This window comes from Nuphar pumila, chromosome 5 (assembly GCF_984573655.1).
Source record: "Nuphar pumila chromosome 5, dmNupPumi1.hap1.1, whole genome shotgun sequence".
Classification (NCBI taxonomy): domain Eukaryota; kingdom Viridiplantae; phylum Streptophyta; class Magnoliopsida; order Nymphaeales; family Nymphaeaceae; genus Nuphar; species Nuphar pumila.
The window spans coordinates 39,677,236-39,704,824 of NC_143253.1; the positions used below are offsets into that span (position 1 = coordinate 39,677,236).

Genomic DNA, 27,589 nt, shown 5'->3' on the forward strand with positions numbered 1-27,589 from the left:
CATACGAGCTACAGGAGCAAAAGTTTCTTCATAGTCAATACCATATTCTTGACTATATCCTTTTGCAACCAAGCGAGCTTTATACCTTTCAAGGGATCCATCACTTTTAGTTTTTACTTTAAAAACCCATCTGCACCCTATTGTTTTCTTGCCTTTAGGAAGATTTTCGAATTCCCAGGTTTTGGCTCTTCTCAGAGCCTCAAGTTCATTGTCCATGGCATTAATCCATTCAGGGCATTTACGTGCTTCTTCAAAATTTCTAGGTTCTATATAAGAGTGGATGGCACTAAGGCAGGCTCTATATCTTGGTGAGAAAGAGTCATAGGAAATGAACCTAGAAGGAGGCCTTCTACTTCTCTCAGTTCTACGAGGGATCACTTCATTCTGAGAGGCACTGGGACTGGCATCATTATATCTGTCAAGAGCACTCCTAAAGTTGTTTTGATCTCTATGAGAGTAGGTGATAGGGTCTCTAGGTAATTCAATAGGTTGATGTGACGAAGGAGACAAGGAGATGTTTTCCCCGGTTTCAAGTTCATTTGGGTTACTTTGATCTGACTCATTATCACTAGTATCATCGTCCTTATTCAATAAATCAAATAAAAAAGAATAATCCATATTTTCATTATGGGGGTCACAACGTTCAAATCCACTAACATTTTCCAAAAAACTCACGTTTCTGGAAACATACAATTTATCACTTTTGATATCATAACAACGAAACCCCTTTTGGGTTTCAGAATAGCCAAGAAAGGCACAAGGAATGGCTTTTGGAGAAAGTTTGTCATTCTTATCAGTAAGAACAAAACACTTACACCCAAAGACCCTTAACCTGCTATAATCAGGTTCCTTATCATACAGTTTTTCAAAGGGAGAAATTTTGTTTAAATTTTTCGATGAAAGTCGGTTTATGAGATAGACAGAGGTAAGGGCTGCCTCAGCCCAAAGATTTTTTGGAATGTTTTGAGAAATGAGCAAAGTCCTAGTTGTTTCAATGATGTGCCTGTGCTTTCGTTCGGCTAACCCATTTTGTTGAGGGGTTTTCGGACATGATTTTTGGTGAAGAATTCCAAAATTTTCAAGATAACTCTTAAATTCATTTGAGAGGTATTCTCCTCCAGAGTCAGACCTAAAGATTTTTAAACATCCATTGAATTGATTTGAAATCATCATGTGAAAACTTTTAAAGGTTGAAAAAACTTCATGTTTATGTTTAAGGAAATAGATCCAACAAAACCTAGTATAGTCATCCACAAAGATCACATAATATGAAAAACCTCCTTTTGACATTACCGGAGCCGGTCCCCATATATCGGAATGGACAATTTCAAATGGTTTTGTCGTAAACATGGATCTTTGAGGAAAAGGCAAACATTTCATTTTCCCAAGAATGCATTCATTACACAAAAAGTCACTTTTACAAAGATGTTTAACAAAAGGCAAATACGAGATTTTAACAATATTGGGATGACCCAATCTCTTATGCCATACATGAATGTCTTTGTTTTGGACGACGTTGCAAAATTGACTCTTGGGAACTTGAAGAAAATCTACGTAGTAGAGGTCTCCTCTTCTAGAGCCTTCCCCAATCAATCTCCCAGACTGGCGATCCTGTATCCAACATTTATTAGAAGAAAATTTTATATCGCAACCATGGTCCGAGAGTTGGGAAACGGAAAGAAGATTTAGGTTAAGGTTTGGGATAAAACGAATTTTTGGAACAAAGAAGTCTTGTTTTTCAAAATTACCTATTCCTTTAATCTCAAGAGATGTACCGTCCGCGGTTAATACAAAGGATGGAAAAGCATTTTTAGAAAAATTTGAAAGAGTGCAATAACTAGGGGTCATGTGAAAGGATGCCCCGGAATCTAAAAGCCAAGATGTCTTACCGGGGGAAGAGGATGACATAGCGGCTCCGGAAGTACCTCCCTTGAGAAGAGGTTGAAGGGCTTCCACGATTTGTTGAAGAGAAAGAGACTCACTTGATAAAGAGGGTCGTTCTTCAACTTGAGATGCCATAGCCGTTGCAATCAATTTCTTCCATTTAGGACACAAGGGTTTGATATGTCCGGGTTCTTTACAATGATAGCAAGTTACTTTGCTATAGTCTCTTTTGCCATACCGATCATTTCCTCCTTGACCTTGATTCTTGAAATGAGGAGGTCTATAGGTTCTCATGTTATTTCCCGGTCTTGACACGGCATTAGCCATTTCACCATCTTCTTGAGTAGAGGAAGTAACAAGAATGCTAGGATTATTTTTGCCAATCCCCATACGGGTTTCTTCACCACTTAGCTTGGTGATAACATCTTCGAGTGAGGGGGATGTGAAGGCGGAGAGAAGAGAGGACCGAACTTGTTCAAATTCGGGTCTAAGGCCATTTAAAAAATTGAAGAAACGGTCTTCTTCAAGTTGTTTGTGCCTTAATTCGATTGCCTCACCACTCCATTTAGGTTCAAGGATTGCGAGATCGTCCCAAATAGAGGATAATTCGGCAAAGTACTCCCGAATGGTCATGTCATTTTGTTGGAGAGTCAAAGCCCTCTTTTGGAGAAAGTACTTGTGGGATAGATCTCTTGAGGTGTACATTTTCTCAAGATATACCCAAGCTTCGGAAGCCCTTTTAAATTTGAGGATGTTGGCATTTATCTTGGTCTCAACGGATGAGAAAATCCAAGATAAGATCTTGAAGTTCTTCATTTCCCAATCATCATGTTTCTTAGAATACTCTTCAAGGGCCTTTTGTCTTTCATCCCCTTCAAGGATCTTAATATCCCCTCCTTCAACAATGGTAATTTTGGGTTCCGGTTCTGGTATGGATCCATAAACGTAACCCCAAAGCCCCTTTTCTTTAATATGGGCTTCCATATTACCGGCCCAAACATGATAGTTTGAGCCATTAAGCTTAAACCCAAGAGAGAAATGAGAGTCTTTTTCGCCCATTAGAGAGGAAAGAATGCAAGAGATAGTATGTACCTTAATTACTTTTTGCGTCTTTCTTGACAAAAGAAGCTCCTAAAATATTGCTCGAAGAAGATGATCCTCTTTGATTTCAAAAAACTTGAAGGCACGCTTCCCGAGGAATGCAAAAGAAGGCGAGTCGCAATTCTTCTTCTTCAACGAGGCTTTGATACCATGTAAAAGTATCTTCAACAAGATACTTTAGTCGATAACGCAACAACCTTAAGAATAAATGTGTGAACATACACACCCAAGAACACTTGTGCACAACAAGCACAACACACCGAATCACAAATGTGCACTTGCACCCATAAGTTTCATAAACACTAAAGAGGTTGGGCTATAATCCCAAATCCCTTGAGAAAATACAAGAGGAGCTGCCCATATATATAGGGCTTTGGAGGAGGCCTTGGGAGGGGCTCCACCTAGTCGTTGGAGCCCCTCCAACGGTCACAAATGTGACCGTTGGAGGGGTCAAAAGACTAGTGGGTTGGGCCCCTCCCAATGCATGTACAATGCATTAAATGCAAAAGAAAAAATAAATAAAGAAAAAAGAAAAAAGGAAAATACAAAAAACATATTCTCGAAAAAAGAATATGTGTAAAATTCCTAAACTACCCTTACTATGACTATATATATTTTATATATATAATTGGTAAATACATATACATATATTATATATATGTATATGTATTACCTTATATATATAAAATATATATACGAAATTACAAGTTTGATTACATAATTTAACACCCCCCCTCAAACTTAGGGCAAGATGACCGACAGTTTGCCAAGAAGGAAGTTGAACCGCGGAGTGCACAAGGCTTTAGTAAAGAAATCTGCCAACTGATATTCGGACGTGACATAAGGAAGATCGATAACTCCTCGGAGATATGCTTCACGAACATAGTGACAGTCCATTTCGATGTGTTTAGTCCGCTCATGAAAGGTGTGGTTCTTTGCAATGTAGATTGCACTTTTGTTGTCGCAGCATAGCTTGGTGGGTCCTTCAATTTTGATCCCCATGTCTTCTAGCAGTTGGTGAATCCAAACAATCTCCATGGTAGTAGTGGCCATGGCACGATATTCAGCTTCAGTTGAGGAGAGCGACACCTTTTGTTGCTTCTTGCATCTCCACGAAATTAGTGAGTCTCCTAAGAACACACAAAAACCAGTGGTGGAGTGACGGTTATTTGGGTCACCTCCCCAATCTGAGTCAGTATAAGCAATCAATTTTAAGTCAGAGGAAGAGGACAGAAAAACTCCCTTATTTAGAGTACCCTTTATGTATCTTACGACCCGTAAGATGGCACTCATGTGAACGGATGTAGGCGCATGCTGAAACTGACTTGCAGTATGGACTGCATGGGATATATCTGGTCTGGTAATACTCAGATACATCAGAGATCCTACAAGCTGTCTGTAGGGTGTAGGATCCAACAGGGGAACTCCATCATCAATTTTCATCTTTGCTCCTACTACCGCAGGAGTTTCACACAGCTTCTCATCTGTGATACCTGACCTATCAATGATCTCAGAAGCAAGCTTAGTTTGAGATAAGAAATATCCTCTAAGAGAGTATGCCACTTCAATTCCCAAAAAATAAGTTAAAAACCCAAGTCAGACATTTCAAATTTATCTTTTAAAATAGATTTTATACTTTTAACCCCGTTAGAATCACTCCCAGTGATGAGCATGTCATCAACATACAGAAGTAAAATTACAATCCCTGCATTGGATTTTCTAACAAATAGAGCAGTGTCAGTAAAACAAGAGGAAAAACCATTCTCAATCATAACAGAGTTAAATCTATCATACCAAGCCTTGGGAGCTTGTTTTAGGCCATAGAGTGCTTTCTGAAGACGAAGCACCTTTCCCTTAGGAGTCTCCATTCCAGGAGGAGCATCCATGTAGACTTCTTCGCTTAAATCGCCATTTAAAAAGGCATTTTTCACATCCATTTGATAGATGTTCCATTTGTTGATAGAGGCAACGGTTATAAGACATCGAACAGTGACCATACGAGCTACAGGAGCAAAAGTTTCTTCATAGTCAATACCATATTCTTGACTATATCCTTTTGCAACCAAGCGAGCTTTATACCTTTCAAGGGATCCATCACTTTTAGTTTTTACTTTAAAAACCCATCTGCACCCTATTGTTTTCTTGCCTTTAGGAAGATTTTCGAATTCCCAGGTTTTGGCTCTTCTCAGAGCCTCAAGTTCATTGTCCATGGCATTAATCCATTCAGGGCATTTACGTGCTTCTTCAAAATTTCTAGGTTCTATATAAGAGTGGATGGCACTAAGGCAGGCTCTATATCTTGGTGAGAAAGAGTCATAGGAAATGAACCTAGAAGGAGGCCTTCTACTTCTCTCAGTTCTACGAGGGATCACTTCATTCTGAGAGGCACTGGGACTGGCATCATTATATCTGTCAAGAGCACTCCTAAAGTTGTTTTGATCTCTATGAGAGTAGGTGATAGGGTCTCTAGGTAATTCAATAGGTTGATGTGACGAAGGAGACAAGGAGATGTTTTCCCCGGTTTCAAGTTCATTTGGGTTACTTTGATCTGACTCATTATCACTAGTATCATCGTCCTTATTCAATAAATCAAATAAAAAAGAATAATCCATATTTTCATTATGGGGGTCACAACGTTCAAATCCACTAACATTTTCCAAAAAACTCACGTTTCTGGAAACATACAATTTATCACTTTTGATATCATAACAACGAAACCCCTTTTGGGTTTCAGAATAGCCAAGAAAGGCACAAGGAATGGCTTTTGGAGAAAGTTTGTCATTCTTATCAGTAAGAACAAAACACTTACACCCAAAGACCCTTAACCTGCTATAATCAGGTTCCTTATCATACAGTTTTTCAAAGGGAGAAATTTTGTTTAAATTTTTCGATGAAAGTCGGTTTATGAGATAGACAGAGGTAAGGGCTGCCTCAGCCCAAAGATTTTTTGGAATGTTTTGAGAAATGAGCAAAGTCCTAGTTGTTTCAATGATGTGCCTGTGCTTTCGTTCGGCTAACCCATTTTGTTGAGGGGTTTTCGGACATGATTTTTGGTGAAGAATTCCAAAATTTTCAAGATAACTCTTAAATTCATTTGAGAGGTATTCTCCTCCAGAGTCAGACCTAAAGATTTTTAAACATCCATTGAATTGATTTGAAATCATCATGTGAAAACTTTTAAAGGTTGAAAAAACTTCATGTTTATGTTTAAGGAAATAGATCCAACAAAACCTAGTATAGTCATCCACAAAGATCACATAATATGAAAAACCTCCTTTTGACATTACCGGAGCCGGTCCCCATATATCGGAATGGACAATTTCAAATGGTTTTGTCGTAAACATGGATCTTTGAGGAAAAGGCAAACATTTCATTTTCCCAAGAATGCATTCATTACACAAAAAGTCACTTTTACAAAGATGTTTAACAAAAGGCAAATACGAGATTTTAACAATATTGGGATGACCCAATCTCTTATGCCATACATGAATGTCTTTGTTTTGGACGACGTTGCAAAATTGACTCTTGGGAACTTGAAGAAAATCTACGTAGTAGAGGTCTCCTCTTCTAGAGCCTTCCCCAATCAATCTCCCAGACTGGCGATCCTGTATCCAACATTTATTAGAAGAAAATTTTATATCGCAACCATGGTCCGAGAGTTGGGAAACGGAAAGAAGATTTAGGTTAAGGTTTGGGATAAAACGAATTTTTGGAACAAAGAAGTCTTGTTTTTCAAAATTACCTATTCCTTTAATCTCAAGAGATGTACCGTCCGCGGTTAATACAAAGGATGGAAAAGCATTTTTAGAAAAATTTGAAAGAGTGCAATAACTAGGGGTCATGTGAAAGGATGCCCCGGAATCTAAAAGCCAAGATGTCTTACCGGGGGAAGAGGATGACATAGCGGCTCCGGAAGTACCTCCCTTGAGAAGAGGTTGAAGGGCTTCCACGATTTGTTGAAGAGAAAGAGACTCACTTGATAAAGAGGGTCGTTCTTCAACTTGAGATGCCATAGCCGTTGCAATCAATTTCTTCCATTTAGGACACAAGGGTTTGATATGTCCGGGTTCTTTACAATGATAGCAAGTTACTTTGCTATAGTCTCTTTTGCCATACCGATCATTTCCTCCTTGACCTTGATTCTTGAAATGAGGAGGTTTATAGGTTCTCATGTTATTTCCCGGTCTTGACACGGCATTAGCCATTTCACCATCTTCTTGAGTAGAGGAAGTAACAAGAATGCTAGGATTATTTTTGCCAATCCCCATACGGGTTTCTTCACCACTTAGCTTGGTGATAACATCTTCGAGTGAGGGGGATGTGAAGGCGGAGAGAAGAGAGGACCGAACTTGTTCAAATTCGGGTCTAAGGCCATTTAAAAAATTGAAGAACCGGTCTTCTTCAAGTTGTTTGTGCCTTAATTCGATTGCCTCACCACTCCATTTAGGTTCAAGGATTGCGAGATCGTCCCAAATAGAGGATAATTCGGCAAAGTACTCCCGAATGGTCATGTCATTTTGTTGGAGAGTCAAAGCCCTCTTTTGGAGAAAGTACTTGTGGGATAGATCTCTTGAGGTGTACATTTTCTCAAGATATACCCAAGCTTCGGAAGCCCTTTTAAATTTGAGGATGTTGGCATTTATCTTGGTCTCAACGGATGAGAAAATCCAAGATAAGATCTTGAAGTTCTTCATTTCCCAATCATCATGTTTCTTAGAATACTCTTCAAGGGCCTTTTGTCTTTCATCCCCTTCAAGGATCTTAATATCCCCTCCTTCAACAATGGTAATTTTGGGTTCCGGTTCTGGTATGGATCCATAAACGTAACCCCAAAGCCCCTTTCCTTTAATATGGGCTTCCATATTACCGGCCCAAACATGATAGTTTGAGCCATTAAGCTTAAACCCAAGAGAGAAATGAGAGTCTTTTTCGCCCATTAGAGAGGAAAGAATGCAAGAGATAGTATGTACCTTAATTACTTTTTGCGTCTTTCTTGACAAAAGAAGCTCCTAAAATATTGCTCGAAGAAGATGATCCTCTTTGATTTCAAAAAACTTGAAGGCACGCTTCCCGAGGAATGCAAAAGAAGGCGAGTCGCAATTCTTCTTCTTCAACGAGGCTTTGATACCATGTAAAAGTATCTTCAACAAGATACTTTAGTCGATAACGCAACAACCTTAAGAATAAATGTGTGAACATACACACCCAAGAACACTTGTGCACAACAAGCACAACACACCGAATCACAAATGTGCACTTGCACCCATAAGTTTCATAAACACTAAAGAGGTTGGGCTATAATCCCAAATCCCTTGAGAAAATACAAGAGGAGCTGCCCATATATATAGGGCTTTGGAGGAGGCCTTGGGAGGGGCTCCACCTAGTCGTTGGAGCCCCTCCAACGGTCACAAATGTGACCGTTGGAGGGGTCCAACGACTAGTGGGTTGGGCCCCTCCCAATGCATGTACAATGCATTAAATGCAAAAGAAAAAATAAATAAAGAAAAAAGAAAAAAGGAAAATACAAAAAACATATTCTCGAAAAAGAATATGTGTAAAATTCCTAAACTACCCTTACTATGACTATATATATTTTATATATATAATTGGTAAATACATATACATATATTATATATATGTATATGTATTACCTTATATATATAAAATATATATACGAAATTACAAGTTTGATTACATAATTTAACAATTGGATGCTTGCATTGATATTTATCTATGATCACTATACTTTTTTTGTTGTGACCATGGTGGTTCATCTCACATTATTGAAAGTTTGTAAAATTTATTGTTCTTGCCTTGATTTGTATATTATTTTCAAATCATCTTTATTATCTTCTGGTTGACATTAGTTTGTTTTCAATACATATTTGACATCTTTAAATATTTGAGAATGTTGTATTTTCTCGTTAAAATTTTGTTGTGGATTTTTTTTAAATCCCTTCCACTGCTCTTTTGTGCTTATATGGAAAATGGTTATTCTTTGAAAAATTTTCATGCATTATAATGTTCACTAAATATGCTTTAATTACATATTTTGAGGGGATTTGTTTCATTTTGGTTATCTTGCATACACTGTTGTGTGCATTTTTGTATGAATTTAATTAATTCATCTTTTGTTGTGCGCTCTTTTGAGCTTTTACATGTTATATGCATGTTGTCATGTTCGCTTAGTATAATTGATGATTTGTACCTTCATTTGGCCTTCATCATTAAGAGTTCAAACTGTTTACTTGTTATTTTTTTATGAGGATGAATGATAATTTTCATTTTTTAAGGGACTACAAGAAACAAAAAAAGGAATCCCATTTTCCAAGATAGATGTTGACCTAAGGTCCCTATTAATGAAAAGTTTGGCCTATATCTGGAATTTGAGAAGTGTGGCCCGTTTTGGAATTATAAGCAAAACGTGGGCCCCTAAATGGAGTTGTCCCTAAAAAACTATATATATATATATATATATATATATATATATATATATATATATATATATTCTAAAAAAGGTAAAGAGAAATGGCCTGGTCATTGATCTATCAATCCTTCTTGTCTTATTCTCTTGTTTGGTCTTCACATTTCCAATATTCATGGCATCCTCTTCAATGTCAAACACTTCCATCAACTCCTCTTTTCTTAGTCAACTTGCTACTGGAAAGCTCAACCCTTCCCACTTGCTACTGGAAAGCTTTATTCAACCAATTTCATGACTTGAAAGAAGCAAATCATACCATTTATCAGTAGTAATGATTTGATAGGGCATCCCGACAGATTCCTATCAGTTCCTGCAGAGTTTGTGGTGCAAACAGAGAGTAACGAATCCCTAGGGGCAAGGGGTAAGCCCTCGGAGTTTTACGCTGCCAGGATAGCGACCGTAAGTATGGCAGGCAGAGCCAACACAACTAGGTCTCTGATCCTAGGGCGGTTTCTCCGAGTAAAAAAAAAACAGAGTAAGGAAGGCAAGCAAAGTCAGGGCACTTTGGTCAAGAACCTTAATTTTGTTGTATGGTCAAAGATGACCAAACAGTAGTAGCATACATCACTGTTACCCTTTCTTGAGAGGCCTTATGCATACTTGTGTTAAGTATCACGTCATGGATCTTGGACACAGTCACAGATATAGGTGATATTTTGTAAATATATTGATAATATCACTGTAAAATCAAAAAATGATATTAAAGGCAAAATCTTGTGGTTTTAAAAATATCAAAATTTTATATATATCGTGATAATATCACAGTATTATCAGTTACATTTACTTTTGTACTTCTTTTCTTACTTATTTCTACTATTTTTTTATCTTTAAAACTTTTTAGGTGCCAAAATTTTCTCGAGATTTTTCAACTTAACCTATATTATCGTGAGAAATTGCCCTGTCAAGATACAGCCGACACCGATATTTGTGACTATGCTTGAACATCATGGGTCGTGGATCTTGGACCAAGAATCGTATGATGTATGTACATGTTTGTATGCAGCTAGGTTTTATTTATTGTAACAAGGGTATATTAGTCATTATAGTTATAACAAGGTTTGTGTTGTAAATCTCATATGTAAGGGGTAGTGCTATAATTTAGCATATATTAGAGATTATATATACATGAGTCCAGCCCTAATCCTTATGTCGGACAATCTTCTTTGCCCAAACTGTTTCATTCTCTGTTCTTTCTTTTCATCTTTTCTTGTATGGCATGAGTTCCAAGGCAAAGTTGCACAAGGTATCAGAGTAGGACGAGTGGTAAGTATCTCATAAGATCACTGGTTGTTAACTCCTTTATTTTCTTTTTTAGTTTATTGCCTCTCCTTATTTTCTTCTCTATTTGTCTATTTTCCTTTTATGTTCATCATTGTATCCCTTTTTCCCTTTTTTTTACTTCTAATAGTATTCCTATCAATCTTTTTTAATCCCTTGTTTAATCTGGTTTTGCTTACAATATTCTTCCTTTTAATCTCTCAATCAATCTACCTATTCCACCTTATTTTCGTTAAGAAAAAAATGATGTCACATGCTGATGTCATCAATCAATCTTAGACCTAGTTCTTGTAAGAAACAGAAAATAGAGTTGCATATCCAGTATAGATGCTGAATACAGGTCCACGGCCACTGCTACTGCTGAGATTTCCTAGTTGAGATATCTTTTTACCACTCTTGGTCATCTGATAACTAGATCTATTTTGTTTTGAGATAACAAGAATGCAGTTGCAATATTTAGCAATCCAGTTAAGCATAATAAGATCAAGCATATAGAGCTAGCTAAGCATTTTGTTCGCGAAAATGGTTGAAATTAGTAGTGTGAAACTAAGTTCGTATTTGAAGAACATCAAGTAGCAGATTTGTCCACTAAGTGTGTTTGAAGGCAGAGACAGAAAATCTATGATAAGCATCAAGGATAAGTTATCATGAGGCAGCTTTTTTCAAGATAAAAAGTCATGACGATGTAAGACCCGGAAAATTGCAAGAATTTTAATGTGAATTTTTGTGATCAATGTGAAAATTTTTATTTCCCTGTTTAATTAAACAATATGATTGATTTATGTAAATTACTAATGTTCCTGGTTTAACTTTGGTACAATTGACAATTACCGGCTAACTGACAAATAAATTAAGAGATTTGATTAATTAGCAACTAAATTAAATTATTAATTTATTTGTTGAATAAATTAATTTGGTGACTAATTACCCTGATGAATCATAATTAACTATGATAGTTAATTAAACCATAGTCAGTAGAAAATTAAAGCTAAGTATTGAATAAATAAAATTATTTATTCTTATTGGGTTTGGATTGGACCCAATTGGATTCAAATCCAATTGGGGATCCAACGTGAAGATTGATTAAGGGTTTTAAAAATAATAATAAAAATAAAATGAATAATAAAATATATTTTGGATTTGGGGCTGGACCCTTGGACCAACCCATTCCCAATGGGTTGGGTCGGTTTCCAAGGGACCCCTTGAAATCCGCATGAAGGAGGGGCCTTGGAAATCATGAGGGAGGTGGAGGGGGAGTGGGTCCCACCTGATGGGACCACTCACTCCTTTCCCTTCATCCTAAAAGATCCTCTCTACACATTCCCCATGAAATCCCAAAATAAACCTAACTTTCCAAAGATCCCTTGTTCTTTTGCCATTTTAGAGAAAGATTGAAAAAGGATTTTGGGAAGTTGAAAAAGGAGAGAGAGCTCCTTGATTTTCATTTTTTGAGAGGGGTTTGACTACATCTCAACCCTCCATCTTGGCCTTGGAACCTCCACCACTAATCGCTAACCCTAGGCTTTAAAAATTTACAAACTTTTTGAGAGGGGTCATTCTTCCTCCCTCTTATTTGACGAGTTTGGTGTTTTTCTTCCCTCTCCCTACCGATTTTTGAGGGGAAGCCATTGGAGCTCCTCAAGCTTCATCTCCACCTCCAACTAGTCAAATGAGGCCTTCCACAATTCTCTCCTTCCTTCTTACGTGTAGTGTGGGGTGCCATTGGAACCCCATTCTACATGATTTTAAAGGGGGAAAACCTCTCTCTCTCTCTCTCTCTCTCTCTCTCTCTCTCTCTCTCTCTCTCTCTCTCTCTCTCTCTCTCTCTCTCTCTCTTGATTATTGAGTTTGCTATTTTTTTCATCAAAGTTAGTAGAACCACACATTCATTTGGATTGAGAATGCTATGACATGCATTCATTCATGTATTTGTATCCATTTTTACATATGCATCGGTGTATGGCTGTTCATAGATAGAGTAAGCCAATACGGATTCCTCTATAGTGATTATACTAGTTTTTTTTTGTATAGGCTAAGTTAAAATTGCACTTGTGAGGTTGCTTGATGGTTAAAAAACAAAATAGGGTGCTTTAAATCTGGACCACTTTTGAGGTTTTTGAAAAATATATAGAATGCATTTGTGAAGTCGTTTGATGTTTTAAAAATACATATAATGCATGTATTATATATGATGCATTGGTGATATTGGTTGATGTTTTAAAAATGCATGCATAAATCCCATTCAGATCTGTGATTGAATGTATTAGATTGATGTTTTATGGTTTAGAAATCTATTTTTTGGAAGTTTATGATTTATACCATGCATAAACTGATTTTTATGGAAAACCGTGTGGATCCATGTACAAAAATATACTTTTGTGATCTTCGGTTTTTGGTATGCTGGATATTGATTTAGGCGTTTAGTACCATGACAGGAGTCATGTAAGTCACGTTGGATGGGTGTCCTCATAGTCTCTTGCATGATTCAAGAAAATTAATGGAGTCTCTTGATTTAAAATGGAAAATTTAGGATTTATGCTACATGTCCAGCCTTGATAAAAAATTTGTTGCTTTAAAACTGAAATGATTATGACAATGACGTTTTGTAGAGTTATGGTACACATCTGTACGTACACACACAAATCAGGTTGTTCTGAACTGGGATGAGGGTGTTACGACTTTTACAAGTTCGGGTTAGGAATCGGTCCTAATCAGGACCTGATTCTCACCACCGTGCAATGTAGAAATCATAACCATATAAATCTGTGCATAAATAACACTTAAACTGTTTGTGGATGTTGTTATCATGCATTCCAGCCTATAAAAAAATTCTTAGGCTCACTGCCAATCAGTTTTGGTGTGGACGTTCCTACATGTGTCAGTCGAAATTGGGTTTTTGCAAAACCTGTTTGCCAAAAACCAGTTTTGGTGTGAGATTTTTCCCGATCTGCAGACATTGAAATAAATTATGCTTTTCGGTGTGCTTAAGGTAGACACATTAAGGTGCACTCCATAAATTTTGCAGGATTTATACTGTCCTGAAAATACAGAAAAAAAAATGGGACTGGGGCGTGACACCTAAAAATTTCAGTGAGTGAAAATCGGTTGTATGCATTTTTTTTTTTTTGAAAAACCAGTTTTGGGTTCTTATGTACATCATGAACAAATCATATTGAACCATGTGTGTGTTCAGATCTAAGCCACTTGTGCATAGTTTTGAAAACATATACATGCTTCAAATATATATATATATATATATATATATCAATTTGAAATCAAGTGCATATGTGTGTGTGAACCGGAATCTTGCATGATCAATCGGACCGACATATGAATATGTCACAAATTTTAATCATGTCCGATCTATGATATATATATATATATATATATATATATATATATATATATATATATATATTGAAGTAGGTACTATGGTTGAATTTTTTTAATAAATCCGAAATCAGTTATGTACTTTCAATATCTCGGAAAACTTCATTTGGGATATGAATTTTGAGATAAGGCATGTGCATGAATGCATGAATTTGACATGTAGCAATGATGCATGCAGTAAATGTGAAGCATGATATGTATGATGTTTTATGCACGAGATGCATGTTTTCTCTATTTATTGCCTAAGTTTGAGCACATGGTCCAAGGAACCTTCACGGTGCCATTGGGCTCCAATGTGTGGATAATATTGTTGTGCAATTAATACTGTCATGCATATGAACCATGGTTGTATGTTTGATAGTTCATGTACAAGCTTGGATCTGAAAAGAACTCATGAGGTGTGCAAAGAAGCACCATACTCATGCATAACATCCACACCCTTGACTTGTTATACCCGTCTTCATTGGCGAAGTGCTCATATGGGCTAAAGGCGCCAGAGCAATACAAAATGAGTTTGGGTATATAAATCTAAATCATGATGTGCCTGTTGCTCTAGATGGGTACTTGGGCTTTTGAGCCCTGATTGACCCCGTGGAACGAGGTAGATGAAAATGATAAAGCATTTAATTAAGAAAGACCCTATAACCCATTCATTATCTACTTTGGACAAGGTATAAGGTACAACCTCGAGTGACACAGTGCATGTAGATTCACCTACATGGCTTATTGAACGTTTATTGGAGCAATAACGTCTTTTTTGGTCTCCCGTCACTCGAAGTTAGGGAAGTCGAGGATATCCAAGTGTCCTAGGTGATATACCCCTACTACTGCGATTAGTCTTTCAACCACAGTTCACCCCGCTTTGGATATCCAGTCTGTTAGGCATTTCGAGAAAATGATTCATGTAGTATAATAAACACCTGTCATGACATCATCAAATACGAGGATTATACATGAGTACTCGGGGATCTTAATTAAGAAAAACAAGATATGCATTGACACAGAAAATGTTATTTATTCTTTAATGCTGAGATAAATGTTTGCTCTTTATTCTACTTTAATTATGTCATGATATGTTAATTTTTGAATTGTGATACCATGTTTGCGATAAATGTTCTAGCATGTGAAATCTTAATGATTAATGGTATAAATTTACCGGCTTTCATAAGTTTGACCCCGTTTCATGAGGATTACAGGTAAGGAATGATTTGCAGTGTGGTGGCATGATGCAGGGGCGAGGCCAGTGGACCATGTTTCTATCCTCTGGTCTATCCTAGGATATTTTTGTTTTTTTATCTCAGTTAGACTGAGATAATTTTTGGACCCATATGTATGGACATATTATTATTCAAATGATTTATGTTACCTTATGATTATGTTGGAATGATACTACTTTTATTTCAATTTATGTGAAGTCGGATCCCCGATGGAATCTTTAGTGTGCGAACCTGGATCCAAGTCTGAATAAGAATTGCTTCCAATCAAATTTAAAGTTATTATTTTCTGTAACCCGCAAAAACCATAACTATTTCCGTTGTGTATCGATCCTCCTATTCGAGTTGGATTATATTTAAAAAAAATGATTAAAATTTTTCACTTATTTCGTGTTAGAAATTCTAGGGCATTACAGAGGAACTTTTTATCTTGTGTTTCAATTGGCAGGAGAATTTTTTTTTTAACTATTTTGTGTTTGACTTGGTTGTGGATTGAAGTTGTTGGGCTGTGAGGATACCATATATTATGAAATTGCCATTGTTAACGACGACATCGAAATGGCATGGGTAGAAAACAAAGAGGCCTGCTCTCTTTGCTTAATGAGTTCATGCATCAATAGGATTTGTTCCCTATCTTTTGGGAACTAATGCTACAACGGGGAGAGAGAGAGAGAGAGAGAGACTAAACTGTGGATGCTCGTGCATGTCGGTCATCGTGGAGGAAGGAAATGCCAAAAGAGATATAGCAAAGAGAGAAGAAGCTTGCTTGATTCCCCAAAAACGACAAAGCTTTTTCTTGATAAAATCAAAAACTATTTTTTCTCATTTTTTTGGATAAAGTTTCCAGTAAACTTTTTACTAGGGTTACCAGAAGCGTCATACCATATGAGAAAGCGTGAAATGTGGAGCTTCCGAAACGTGCGGTAAAGTGCCAAAAAATTAAGAAGCACCCTTCCCATTTAGGGGAAGCGCACTTTCCTTCTCCTTATTTTTTTTGTTTTTTTTTTATTTTTTCTTACTTTTTTCTCTTTTTTCCCTTCCCCCTCGCTTCCTATGTCGCTTCCTGTGTCACTTCCGAGATGATTCCTGGTTCACTTCTAAGTCGTCATGTGCTTCCTGCTTCCTAAAATTTTGGAAGTGCCTCACTTTCCACTTCCGCTTCCCGCATCGCTTTCCACTTCCGCTGCCCGCATCGCTTCCCATTCCCGCTTCCCCAACTGGCAACTCTTCTTTTTACTGTGTTTGCTAATGTAGTGTGCTAGACATGGGACCTGTACCATTTTCAGGATAAAAAGTCTCCCAAAACTTTTATTTCTACATTTCAAACAGCCCTAAATGACTTCATGTCTATTGACATTGGCAGTTAAAGAACAAGCTGTTCACAGTGCTTACCCATGGGGGCTGTTAGACCTGTTAGACATGCCATGTAATATCATGTTAAGGGTATTTGTGTAATTGTACATTGTACACTAATGTTTTAAAGACATATGCATCCAAGGCCTGGGATTGATTTTGGCCATTCTCCTGAAGGCTGCCCTTTCACTCTATCACTACTCCTCTCCTCTTCTCTCTCCATCTTTGTCGTGTCTGCCATGTTTTGACACTATCATATCTCTAAATCCAAACATTCATTGTTCATACTTTTTTAGCTAATAGAGCTATATAACCTTAAAGTTCAATCAGCTACTGTTAAAATACTACAATATTAAACAACTTAGAGAAACAAATATACAAACTGGTAACTATCATTCACATAAATTGAAGGGATCCAATGGCTAGATTACCTGTTATGCACAATACACAGCCTCCAAGAGCCGACCATGCTTTTCTGCTGTTCTTCTTGAAGAAGTAATAGATGTATAATGGATTAAATGCTCTCAGGATACTACTATCATATTTGATAATATTGTACAATCCAATTGATCCCAGACAGAAGAACCATATTGCCAGCGCTGGTGCAAATGAGAAAGCTACTTTGCCAGTACCAAACCTTTGTATGCTAAACAAACCCACAAGGATTACAATTGAAACAATCACCACAGCAACTGCAAAAAGTAGAATAGCATATTAGAACTTTGAAGAAGATAAAAAAAAGGGCTAAAAGAAAATTAGATCTCCAATATTTTCATCAATAAAAAAAAAGAATGGGTTAACATTGGGTCACAGATATCTATGTCTACCACATAACATAGGGGTAAACATTGGGTCAAACCAGATTCTGCCTGGGGGATAGACTGTGAGGCCAGCAGCTCACCCCCAGCTCTTATCAGACTCTTGCTAGGCCCGGTTCTTATTGGGCCAAGACTTGAGCCTGTGTGATGTGTAATGGATCAAGCTCAAACTGGGCCAGGGACCAATGCAAAAGTACTTTATCCATGCGTGAGACCAGCCTGGGTCTAATCAGGAGTATATCTGCACTTTCAGCCCAAACCCGGACTATCCCAAGCTAGTTGCCTAATAGCACATCAGGTACTTGACCAAACATCTAACCAAACAGATGGTGAACTGCTAAAAAAGGACAAGAACAAGTGTACCTTCACCAAAACCATTAATTTCACCTTGCAGGCCACTCACAGCAGACATTACTACAAATGCAAAAGGAAAGAACCCCAATCATGTTGTCAGACATCATGTTCGCTTGGTTAAAGATATTCATTTTAGCAAATAAATTTGAAAAATCGGGAGAAAATCAAGGTACCTGACATTGCAGGAGTCAGGATACCATCTCCGACAATCATGGAAGTTCCTGTCAGCACTAATAGCAACAGAAGGGTCTTCAGGGAGGATCGTTTTTCTAAATTATCTTTTATATTCAGTGCTCTCTCTAGCTCAGGAGTTGGTAACTTAAGTTTAAAACTGGAGATACGCTCATCTGCAGGCTGACGATTTGGAAGCCGATTAACTTTAGCATATCTGCAGATCAATGAATACAAGGCAAAAGTGCCTCCTGAAGAAGAACTCAACATGCTTCAGTATTCAAGCTTTGAACATATAAAAATTCAGAGATTGCCCAAAGATGGAAAAAATAGTGTTGAAAAGCAAGCTCCTCGCCATGGCATACTCACTCAACTCTACATTGAACTAATAACATCAAACAACAATTTAAAAGAAAAAAAAATGATGGCCACAATGAAAGATCTTACCTTCACCATTGTCATTAGCTTTGAGCACTATAAAAACATATTTTGCAAAAGGAATGACTGCAATTGTGTACATCACTAGAGATAACGCTCCTAGAACATCAACTTCAGATTGTATCGGCACTTTACTGAATACATCACTGAAGACGTACAAAGGACTTGTGCCCAGGTCGCCATAAACCACACCAAGCGTTTGAAATGCCAAAGCAAGGAGATGCCAAGGAGAGGGCTCCTGAGATTCATAGGTCATACATAAAAAAAGGGAAGCTGTCCAACCATATCACAATTGCAACAAGATATATATATATATATATATATATATATATATATATATATATATATATATATATATATATATATATATATATATATATATAATGGATCATTTAAAAGAGCTAAAAAGTTCTACTAAATGGGAGGTTCTCAGATTCCTAATGAATTTCCGACCAACTGAGCTCAAAGACATTAACTGCAGCTTCCCTTCTGACTGCAAATCATATGAAAATTTTTATCAAACAAACGGAAATTTTGAAAGTACTATACAAAGCTTTATCAGCAACTGATAAATTTCACTGCAATTTGACATTATTGCATTCACAAGCATGGCACCTTGGTGCCAGATGTTTGCAAGCCTGAACAGTTAGGCCTACTGGTTAAATGTCATTCTCATGCATATTAAATCATAGCATAGTCACCGGAAGCTCGCTTCCAAGAAAACTCGCTTTGGAAGAGTGAAACCATGCGCTTCTTTCACACTTCTGAAATTTTACTAGAAACTCGGTTCCTCAAATATAAAATCGTAATTTTCGTTGATGTACGAAATGCATCTTTCACGTTATAAAAACTATTTTTTTCTTTTATGAGCAACATTTTTTATTGTAAAACCTACGTATATTGTTATTTTTTGAGAACTTGAAGACATGCTCAAGTAAAAACACAGATTTCATGGGTTTTTTTTCCTTTCCATGTGACTGCATACTCGTCTCAACTATCACTTCTTGCTTCCTACATGTTTGACGCTGCACTCGTTAAGACACTGTTTGAACACTCGCTACTCGTTTCACACCACGTGTCGATTCTCACACCCACTTCTTGTTGATCACAGTATGCCACAGAATAAAAAACTTTTACGATCTTCATGCATATTAGATCACAGTATACCACCAGAACAAAAACCATTTTGTGTTCTGAATAATTCCTTCCAAGCCTTTCCGCATCCAAATCACCATGTAGATGTCATAAGCACATCCGAGCAAAAAACAGCCGTGTTGGTTCTCAGAAATCAACTGAATGGGTATGCTTAATCCAATGAAAACCCAAAGAAAGGAAACAATTCAATGTACAAGCAAATAGTCTTTCGTTTCTCGCCACACAAAACAGATAACCAATAAGCAAACCAGCAAATGGTTCCTACCACCCAATTGCATAAAGAAGATAACATTAACTACCAAAGTAAACCCACAGCAGACTTATAAAAAATAATAAATAATAGAAACAATACTAGAGGAAAACTCTTCGTGGCATGATTAAAAATGGATAATTTAAACTATAAATAAGACTACTTTAACATCGTACAGTGTTACCATCACCTTTCTTTGTTCAATTGCTAACAACCAGTAAGAGGGGGCAGGAATACCTTCTTATGATGGGCGTTATAGGACGTGATCCCCATGGCTTCAACATCAAACGAGTCAACTCTCTTGGGTTTCTTGACCAATCTCCTCCTAACACCATCAAGCTCATTCTCCCTCGGGAAGGCCTCATCTTCCAACGACCACGGTGAGGATTCCGAGTCTATCTCGCTACCATCGACCCATCTCATTTCCGACGGCACCAATCTCTCACGTTCCTCACCATTCTCCACCTCCTCCATCATGCCCTTGAATCAGAAAACCATGAACACCCACAAACGAGAGAGAGGAGGGGTGTTGGTTTCCTTGTATCTGTTGTCTAGAATTCAAGATCTGGAAAAAAACTCATGGATACCCATATGAGGGAATTCCCCGGAGCTACAGAGAGAGAGAGAGAGAGAGAGAGTATAATTCAATATGAGTGAAATTCATGGACACCCATGTGCCTTTTCTCCTCCTATGATTGGCATATACCTCTCACCAACAGAGTGGAATGGCAGGTTGGTAATTTTGAGGGGACTGTCTTGTCTGTTGCTACAGACAAAGAAGGAAGGTGATGGTGGTCTGTTGGAACTGAAATTTGTAAATGATGTTTTGATCAATAAATGTACTCGAAACCCAAGTTTTGCACCTTGCTATATACAAAATGAAGGTGTGCCAAATTCATTTGGTTTCCTCATCACTCCCCTCGTGCGGCTCTTGCCCTTAGATTTGCAGTTGAGGAAAGACGTCTAAACCATAGTAAGATGGGGAAGTTGAGATTTTAGTTGGCAAATATGTGTACGCTATATGCAAACAGAGGTATCAAACTCACGGGCACTTATTTTTCTTATGCCCGGTTAGGAGGCTAATTTTGGAAAAAAATCACTCACTTGTTTGGTAGATGGCGCGTTCCAAGTCAAGGAGTAGCGCAAGGAGTAGCGCCGGAGTTGCTATCGGTGAGGAAAAAATGCTTAAAAAATAAGATTGTTCAAAGATGCCGACTTGTTTCATTTCAAAGTCATTTGGAGGTTATGGGATGTCCATAATAAGCTCATATTTTAAGGTGCTATCATGTCCATGCAAGAATATGTTCCTTTGCATTCAAATGTGATTTGGAATCTCATGCAAACGTGAGAATGAATCTCATTTGCACAGCTAACATGTGATTTGGAATCTCAAGCAAGATTAATATTTATAGCATTTTTACAAAGAGTTGGCATATAGGAATGTAGGATTCAGTATTTGTGACCCTGCTGGTGGGTTTCTGTATTCGGGTTGGATTAGAGACGGCAATGATGTAAGTCAATTGGTGGAGGAGAATTTTGCAATTGTTAGATCGATCCAATTAAGAAGATTATCTTGCAGTCATTAAAACGTGACCTGGTGAGCATTTGTTAACCAACATCTGGAAGGTAGGGGAAAAGAAGACCATGTAGACAAATAAGTTGTGTTCTTTAAAAAAAATAAAAATAAGTGGTAAACATGGTTTTTCAATTTGATCAGGTTCTGGTTTCTAGAGTTCCAAAATCCTGCAATGCAGTTTCTAGAGACTTGGCTAGAATGGTTGTTTTGAGTCCTTGTTCTATTTGGAAAGATAAATCACTGGATTTGTTTCAAAGTGGTTTAGAGCCTTCATTGTAAATATTTCATAGTGCTTAATTGCTTAATGAATAGGTAGGGTTCTGTTTATCCCCAGCTTTATCATAAAAAACAAAAAAAAAGTGATGAAATCATGAAACGCTTGGGGGGAAGGTTTTGTCATTTGTGGTATCTCTGCAATGGCAGCAATGTCTATTGGGTATTTACTGTCAAAGTCATTAACGTCAAGAGTCGTTTTAATTCAGTTTTCATATAATGATTGGCCACTATAATTAGCGAAACCTAATGTGTAAAGCATCCTAAAAAAACAAAAAGAAAACGGTTAATTATAAAAATGGACTTGGGTTGTATTTAGGATTTAAATTTGCACCACAAAATACTATAATTCAAAATCATACCTAGTTTTATCTTTGTTGTTAAAATTCATACCCCTAGTAATTATTCTTTCTTTAATCATATTTAATAGTCACTCTTTGTTTTTTGAAAAAGAATTAAGAAAAATATTGCATTACTGTAAAGTGAACCACATCATTCATGAGAAGGCGCCGACCAGAAATCGAATATGAGAGAAAAGAGGTCCTGGAATCATCTAAATTCAAAACTATATCAACTTTGATCCTCATTGGCCATGTTTTGTAAAAGGAAATTGATAAAAATTAAAGGCGGCAGCATAATACTTGGAAACCTTTTTCGAAAAGTGATAATTCAGCCATCTTCCATGCAATTATGGCCTCTTTAAATCTTTGTCCCTTAGCGCACGTAGGAATTAGATAAGGAGATGTGCATTCTTATTGGGACACGTGGCATGCATTGCATGTGCACTTCCATAAATTTGTCAGAACATGTATTCGGGTAAATTACAAAAGCTGCTGAACTTAACAACTATTGAGGAGCAACACTCTGAATCTTTTGGTATTACATTCAGCTGCCTTTTGTTATTTTTTGGCTTATTTTCAGTTAAAAGATCAGGTGCAATATGATTGCACAAATATTTGTGCATTAAGGATCTGATCACCCTCCACCTTTGGGGACAGGCCCTGTCCGTTGTGGGGCCCAAGGCCTGGCAATGAGTTGTGGGGCCCAAGGTCTTGGTTGGAGTTTACAAGGCTCAAACAAAATTAAGAGTTATTAGATCCTATTTGAGAGCTGGCATTTTATTCATTTCCAAAAGTAGCAGCAGCCAATTTTTAGCTTTGGCAGCCACATTTAGAAGGTGATAGTTACCAAATTCAGTTTTTAGTACAAGCGAGATGATCTCACTTCCTTTCTCAAATGCATAACTTAATTCCTCAAGGCCTTCTTCCAAATAGCCACCACCAAGGTAGTTTGACCAAGTTATCAATAAGTTTATAAACCCCTTTCTAGATTACCAATTCCCAAACCAGTTCTCTTAACCATCTAAAAGAATTCAGAAAATGAAGCTCCAAGGTGGAATATAGCATGCAATGTCTTTGCGTGTAAGGCAACAAGGTGGAAATTTTATTAAATGAAGCTCCAAGGTTGCACAGAGTGTCAGTTTCGATCATATTAGATCAAGATCCATGGTTTACTTTTCGGTTTGGGAGGCAATTACAACAGGCCTTAGGTACAAAGCTGAAGCTGAGTACCACTTTTCATCCCCAAATCGATGGGCAATCTGAAATGACCATAGGATATGTTGTGAGCCTGTATGATAGATTGGAAGGGCGAATAGGATAAGTATGTGGTTTTGATTGATTTTGCCTACAATAACAGTTATCATGCGAGAATAGGCATGACTCCTTTCGAGCCTCTGTACGGACGATAGTATAGATCGCCAGTATATTGAGACGAAGATGGTAAACGATCTATGAAATCACCAATCGTACTACAACACTATACCCCATAGGTCCAGATAATAAGAGATAGATTGCGGATAAATTAGTCGACAAAAGAGTTATGCGGACCAAAGGCATCGAAAACTCATTTTTGAAGTGGGAGATCAGATCTTTGTGAAAGTGTCACCAACCAAAAGCGTTTTCCGATTTGGTAAAAAAAGAAAATTGAGTCTTAGATACATGGGACCATTCGAGATTTTGCAACGGATTGGTGAAACAACCTATTGTGTAGCTCTACCTCCCAGTATGCCCATATTCATAATGCATTTCATGTATCTATGTTGAGGAAGTATATTCAAGACTTGTTCCATGTCATTCAGTACGAGAATGTGGATATATGGAAAGACCTGACTATGAAAGAAAAGCTGGTGAAAATCTTTGAACGAAGTGAACAAGTGCTTTGATCTAAGACCATCCCTCTCGTCAAGGTTAGATGGCAATATCATGGTATCGACGAGAGCATATGGGAACCTGAAGCTAGTATGCGAGAAAAGTATCTCAGTCTTTTCGTGTAGTTCTTGTATGAAAATTTCGAGGATAAAATTCGTTTTAGGGGAAAATGATGTAATACCCATGAATTTTATCAAATAAATAAACTTGAAATTTATGTCATTAAGTTGGTACAAGGATATTTTTATTATTTTATTTGTTTATTCATATTTGGATCTCATATATTATGTTTGGATCTTCAATATCGGATCCATAATATCCTGTTCGGGTCTTCAGTATTTCATTAAGATCTTAGATATCAGATCATGAATATTAAATTTGATATTTAATAATAGATTTTGATCAAATGGATCAGATTGCTGGTATTGGATCCTCAATATCATGATCAAAATTGATATTGGATCTAGGATGAATGGAGTGGATCCGCAAAGTTTAAATCAAATTTTTAATGAGAAAATTTTTATAGTAGGCCTACAACACTTTAGTGGGATTTGTATAGCCTATGCAGTTTTTGGATCCACAATATTGCATTTAGATCCTAGACATCAGAGATTTAAATATGGCAAGGATCCAATTAAAACTTTTATGTTTGGATCCATAATAGCTTTGTTTGTATCCATGTATATGAATTTGGATCCATAGTGTGAAGAAAACTTCGGTTCCTTAGATTCAAATTTCTTAAAGGGTTTTATGAGCACAACGGATCTTAGATCCATAATAAATTAGTAAAGATCCATGATAATGTAATTAGACCTAAAGTAATTTAATCTGGTTCTATATTCAAAATTTTAAATATCTATACTTTAAAAGAAAATCTATATCCGTGGATGGATCCGGATAAGCCGATATATGGACCCAAACTGACATATTGGTCTCAGGTCATGGAAGACCCAAACTCGCGGGTCACGGGAGACCCAAACTCGTACTCATGTTAAAAAAAAAGATTAACGAGGGGCGTCTTAAAGAAAAATTGTGAAACCCTAAAGAGGGTTCACACTCTTAACAATGGGGTGGTGGCTGCATGATTCCTTCCCCCCCCCCCCCCTTCCCACGGTTTTGTAATCGTCTCCCCACGCCCTCTCTATTTAGCCGAGGTTTTTCCCCTTTTTTCCCCTCACGCACACTCTCCTCCCTATGGCCATCTCCCTTCCCCTACTTCTCTCCCTCTCATTTTCCTTCCTTTCTCGCACCAACTGGTGAAAAGGCACACTGTTGCACCGAAGACACCATAGGAAATAGTGGAAAGAGGAAGAAGCTTCACTCAGGTAGGGTTTAATGTGATTTTCGGGTGTACATGTCCCAAGGATGTGAAATAGGGCAGCGTAACCCATGTTATGGGGGTTAAATTGTGTGAAAGTGGAATCCCATATCTGTGAATGTGTTAAACCCGATTAATGAGTTTCTCGTGTACTGGGTTTGGGAAATCCCACCTTGAACTTTTTATTCATCGTGTATAAGTATGCAGGGCTCTTTATGCTTTTGTTGTACTCTATGCCTAGGGTTGTTATTTAGGGGTTTGGGTAATACCAAGATATATGCTAAGTCCCTTGTTTAAATCATTTATTTCTTTTCTTCTTTTACAAGTTATGTATCATCTCTGTGTGATTGATCAACAGTAGGTAGTGTGAGCGTGCACTAGCATACATTATTGGACCTAGATTTTTTAATTTGGTCACCAACAATTGCAACCATAATATACGCAGAACATATTGGAATAAGAAGAACTTACTGAGTTAAGGTTATTAATAAAGCAAGAAAATGTCTTATCAACTGAAGATATTTATGAGAGTCTGTGCAAACAGGGTGACTTATGGACGATTTTGAAATTAGGTTAAAAGTATTCCTGATTATGCATTTTAGTTGAAAAAAAAAAACTCGTATAAGCTAGATTCCATGAAGTACATGCTTCAGTTGAAAATGAAATTTGTATTGGTTGATTCCTAGATCATGAGAGCCTGAAATTTTATTTGAATGGCCATGACAGTGACTGAGATAAAATATTAATCCAGTAGTTATCAAATCTTTTTTTTGGGGATACATGTGTTAAATCGAATGCATATTTAGTTGTATATTAAGTGATACTCAAATGCATGTATAGTTGCATGTTCAGTTGATGTGCAAATGCATAATTAATTGCACGTTAAGTTGATGTTCAATTTCATATTTAGTAGCATATTCAGTTGTTGATCGAATGCCTATTTAGTTGTATCTTCAGTTGATACTTGATGCACGTATAGCTGCATATTCAATTGAGATTCAAATGCATATCCAGTTGCATACTAAGTCGACCCTCAAATGCATGATTAACTGCATATTAAGTCGATATTCAATTTCATATGAGGTTGCATAATAAGTTGATGCTTCATGCATATTTAGCTGCATATTAAGTTGATGCTCAATCTCATATTTAGCGGCATATTAAATTGGTGTTCAAATTTATATAAGGTTGCATATTTCATGAGATGTTCAAATGTCCATTAAGTTGTATATCATCTGGAATGATTGAATGCAAAGGTAATTGAGAAAAGATGTATATAAATATACTATAAAATCTTTGAGATTACATAGCATGATCTCTAAATGAATCAAACGGGTCTTTACTTGTTTGGCAAAGGCTACTAGTGCACGTCACCATGTGTGGGACATTGCAAGTGTAAAACCTAATGGTAGGTTATGGCAATTTGCCATTGGTAAAGGAAAATGATGATCTCTTAACCAAGACTGTTGGTCGGTTTACTGTGGACACATAAGTGACAAGCCTGAGTGTTGAGGTTCACACACTAGCCTCAAAATTATAAAATAAATACACATGTAGATTCAAACATATATGTATATTTGCGCATGACTGGTTTAAAGTTACAAAGGCACTCATGCTTGATGGTTTAAAGGTACTGCATAATTAAATGGATAAGGGTTAGTTAACATACCTATTTTAGGTATGAATGATTGAGGATCTACTACTACTGTGGTATGATTCAAAACTTTTGAAAACTCGGGTGTCTTTGAGCTACTAGGTTCAGATCAGGGAGACCCTAACAAATCGGGTAATACAAATTAATAAGATCGCAACCTACTCAGATTCGGGCTTACCTTGGAGAGGGTAGGTGGTACACAACTCCGAGGATGTGTGATCCTTACTTCGAGTAGCAATGACTCATTGGTCCTCAGTCCTCGGAGTTAGGGGACCCAAACTACCAATTTTGTCCTAAGAGGTAGCTCCATGTTCTTCTGCGGAAGTTAGGGATGTATCATGTTGTTTGGGCCTTTGGGAGGTTATTTCGGTTACTTAACCGCTCTCTTAGGATTTCAGTTTCAGTTAAACGTTTGAATTAATAAAACATCAAGCATAATAGACTCCCGAATGTTCTCTTCTGTTACAGTTGCCTTGGTCTACGAGTATCCGTGGGATAATTTAAGAAAAACTTAATTTAAATATTTTGTGTGTATCACTGAGACAAAATATTATGAAATTTTGTATTTGCATATGTGATTAGTTATTTAAAAACATGTGATTAGTTAATTGAGTATGTGATGAATTATTTAAACTTGTGATTATTCATGTTATGCTAGTTCATTAGTT

The 27,589-nt window shown here is 37.0% G+C and overlaps 1 protein-coding gene across 2 annotated transcripts in view; it reads right to left on the reverse strand.

Annotated features, from left to right (window-relative positions):
* The window catches only part of LOC149837410 (putative potassium transporter 12), a 53,388-nt gene extending 32,691 nt beyond the window's left edge, over nucleotides 1-20,697 (reverse strand). For both annotated transcript variants that reach the window (XM_090006020.1, XM_090006019.1), the window contains exons 1-5: nucleotides 20,128-20,697; nucleotides 18,495-18,723; nucleotides 18,050-18,298; nucleotides 17,886-17,936; nucleotides 17,136-17,396 (exon numbers count right to left, since the gene is read on the reverse strand). In XM_090006020.1, the coding sequence (XP_089862146.1) occupies nucleotides 17,136-17,396; nucleotides 17,886-17,936; nucleotides 18,050-18,298; nucleotides 18,495-18,723; nucleotides 20,128-20,367 (1,030 nt within the window). In that variant the 5' untranslated portion in view covers nucleotides 20,368-20,697. The remainder of the gene's footprint in view (nucleotides 1-17,135; nucleotides 17,397-17,885; nucleotides 17,937-18,049; nucleotides 18,299-18,494; nucleotides 18,724-20,127) is intronic.
* Between the last annotated feature and the right edge of the window lie 6,892 nt (nucleotides 20,698-27,589).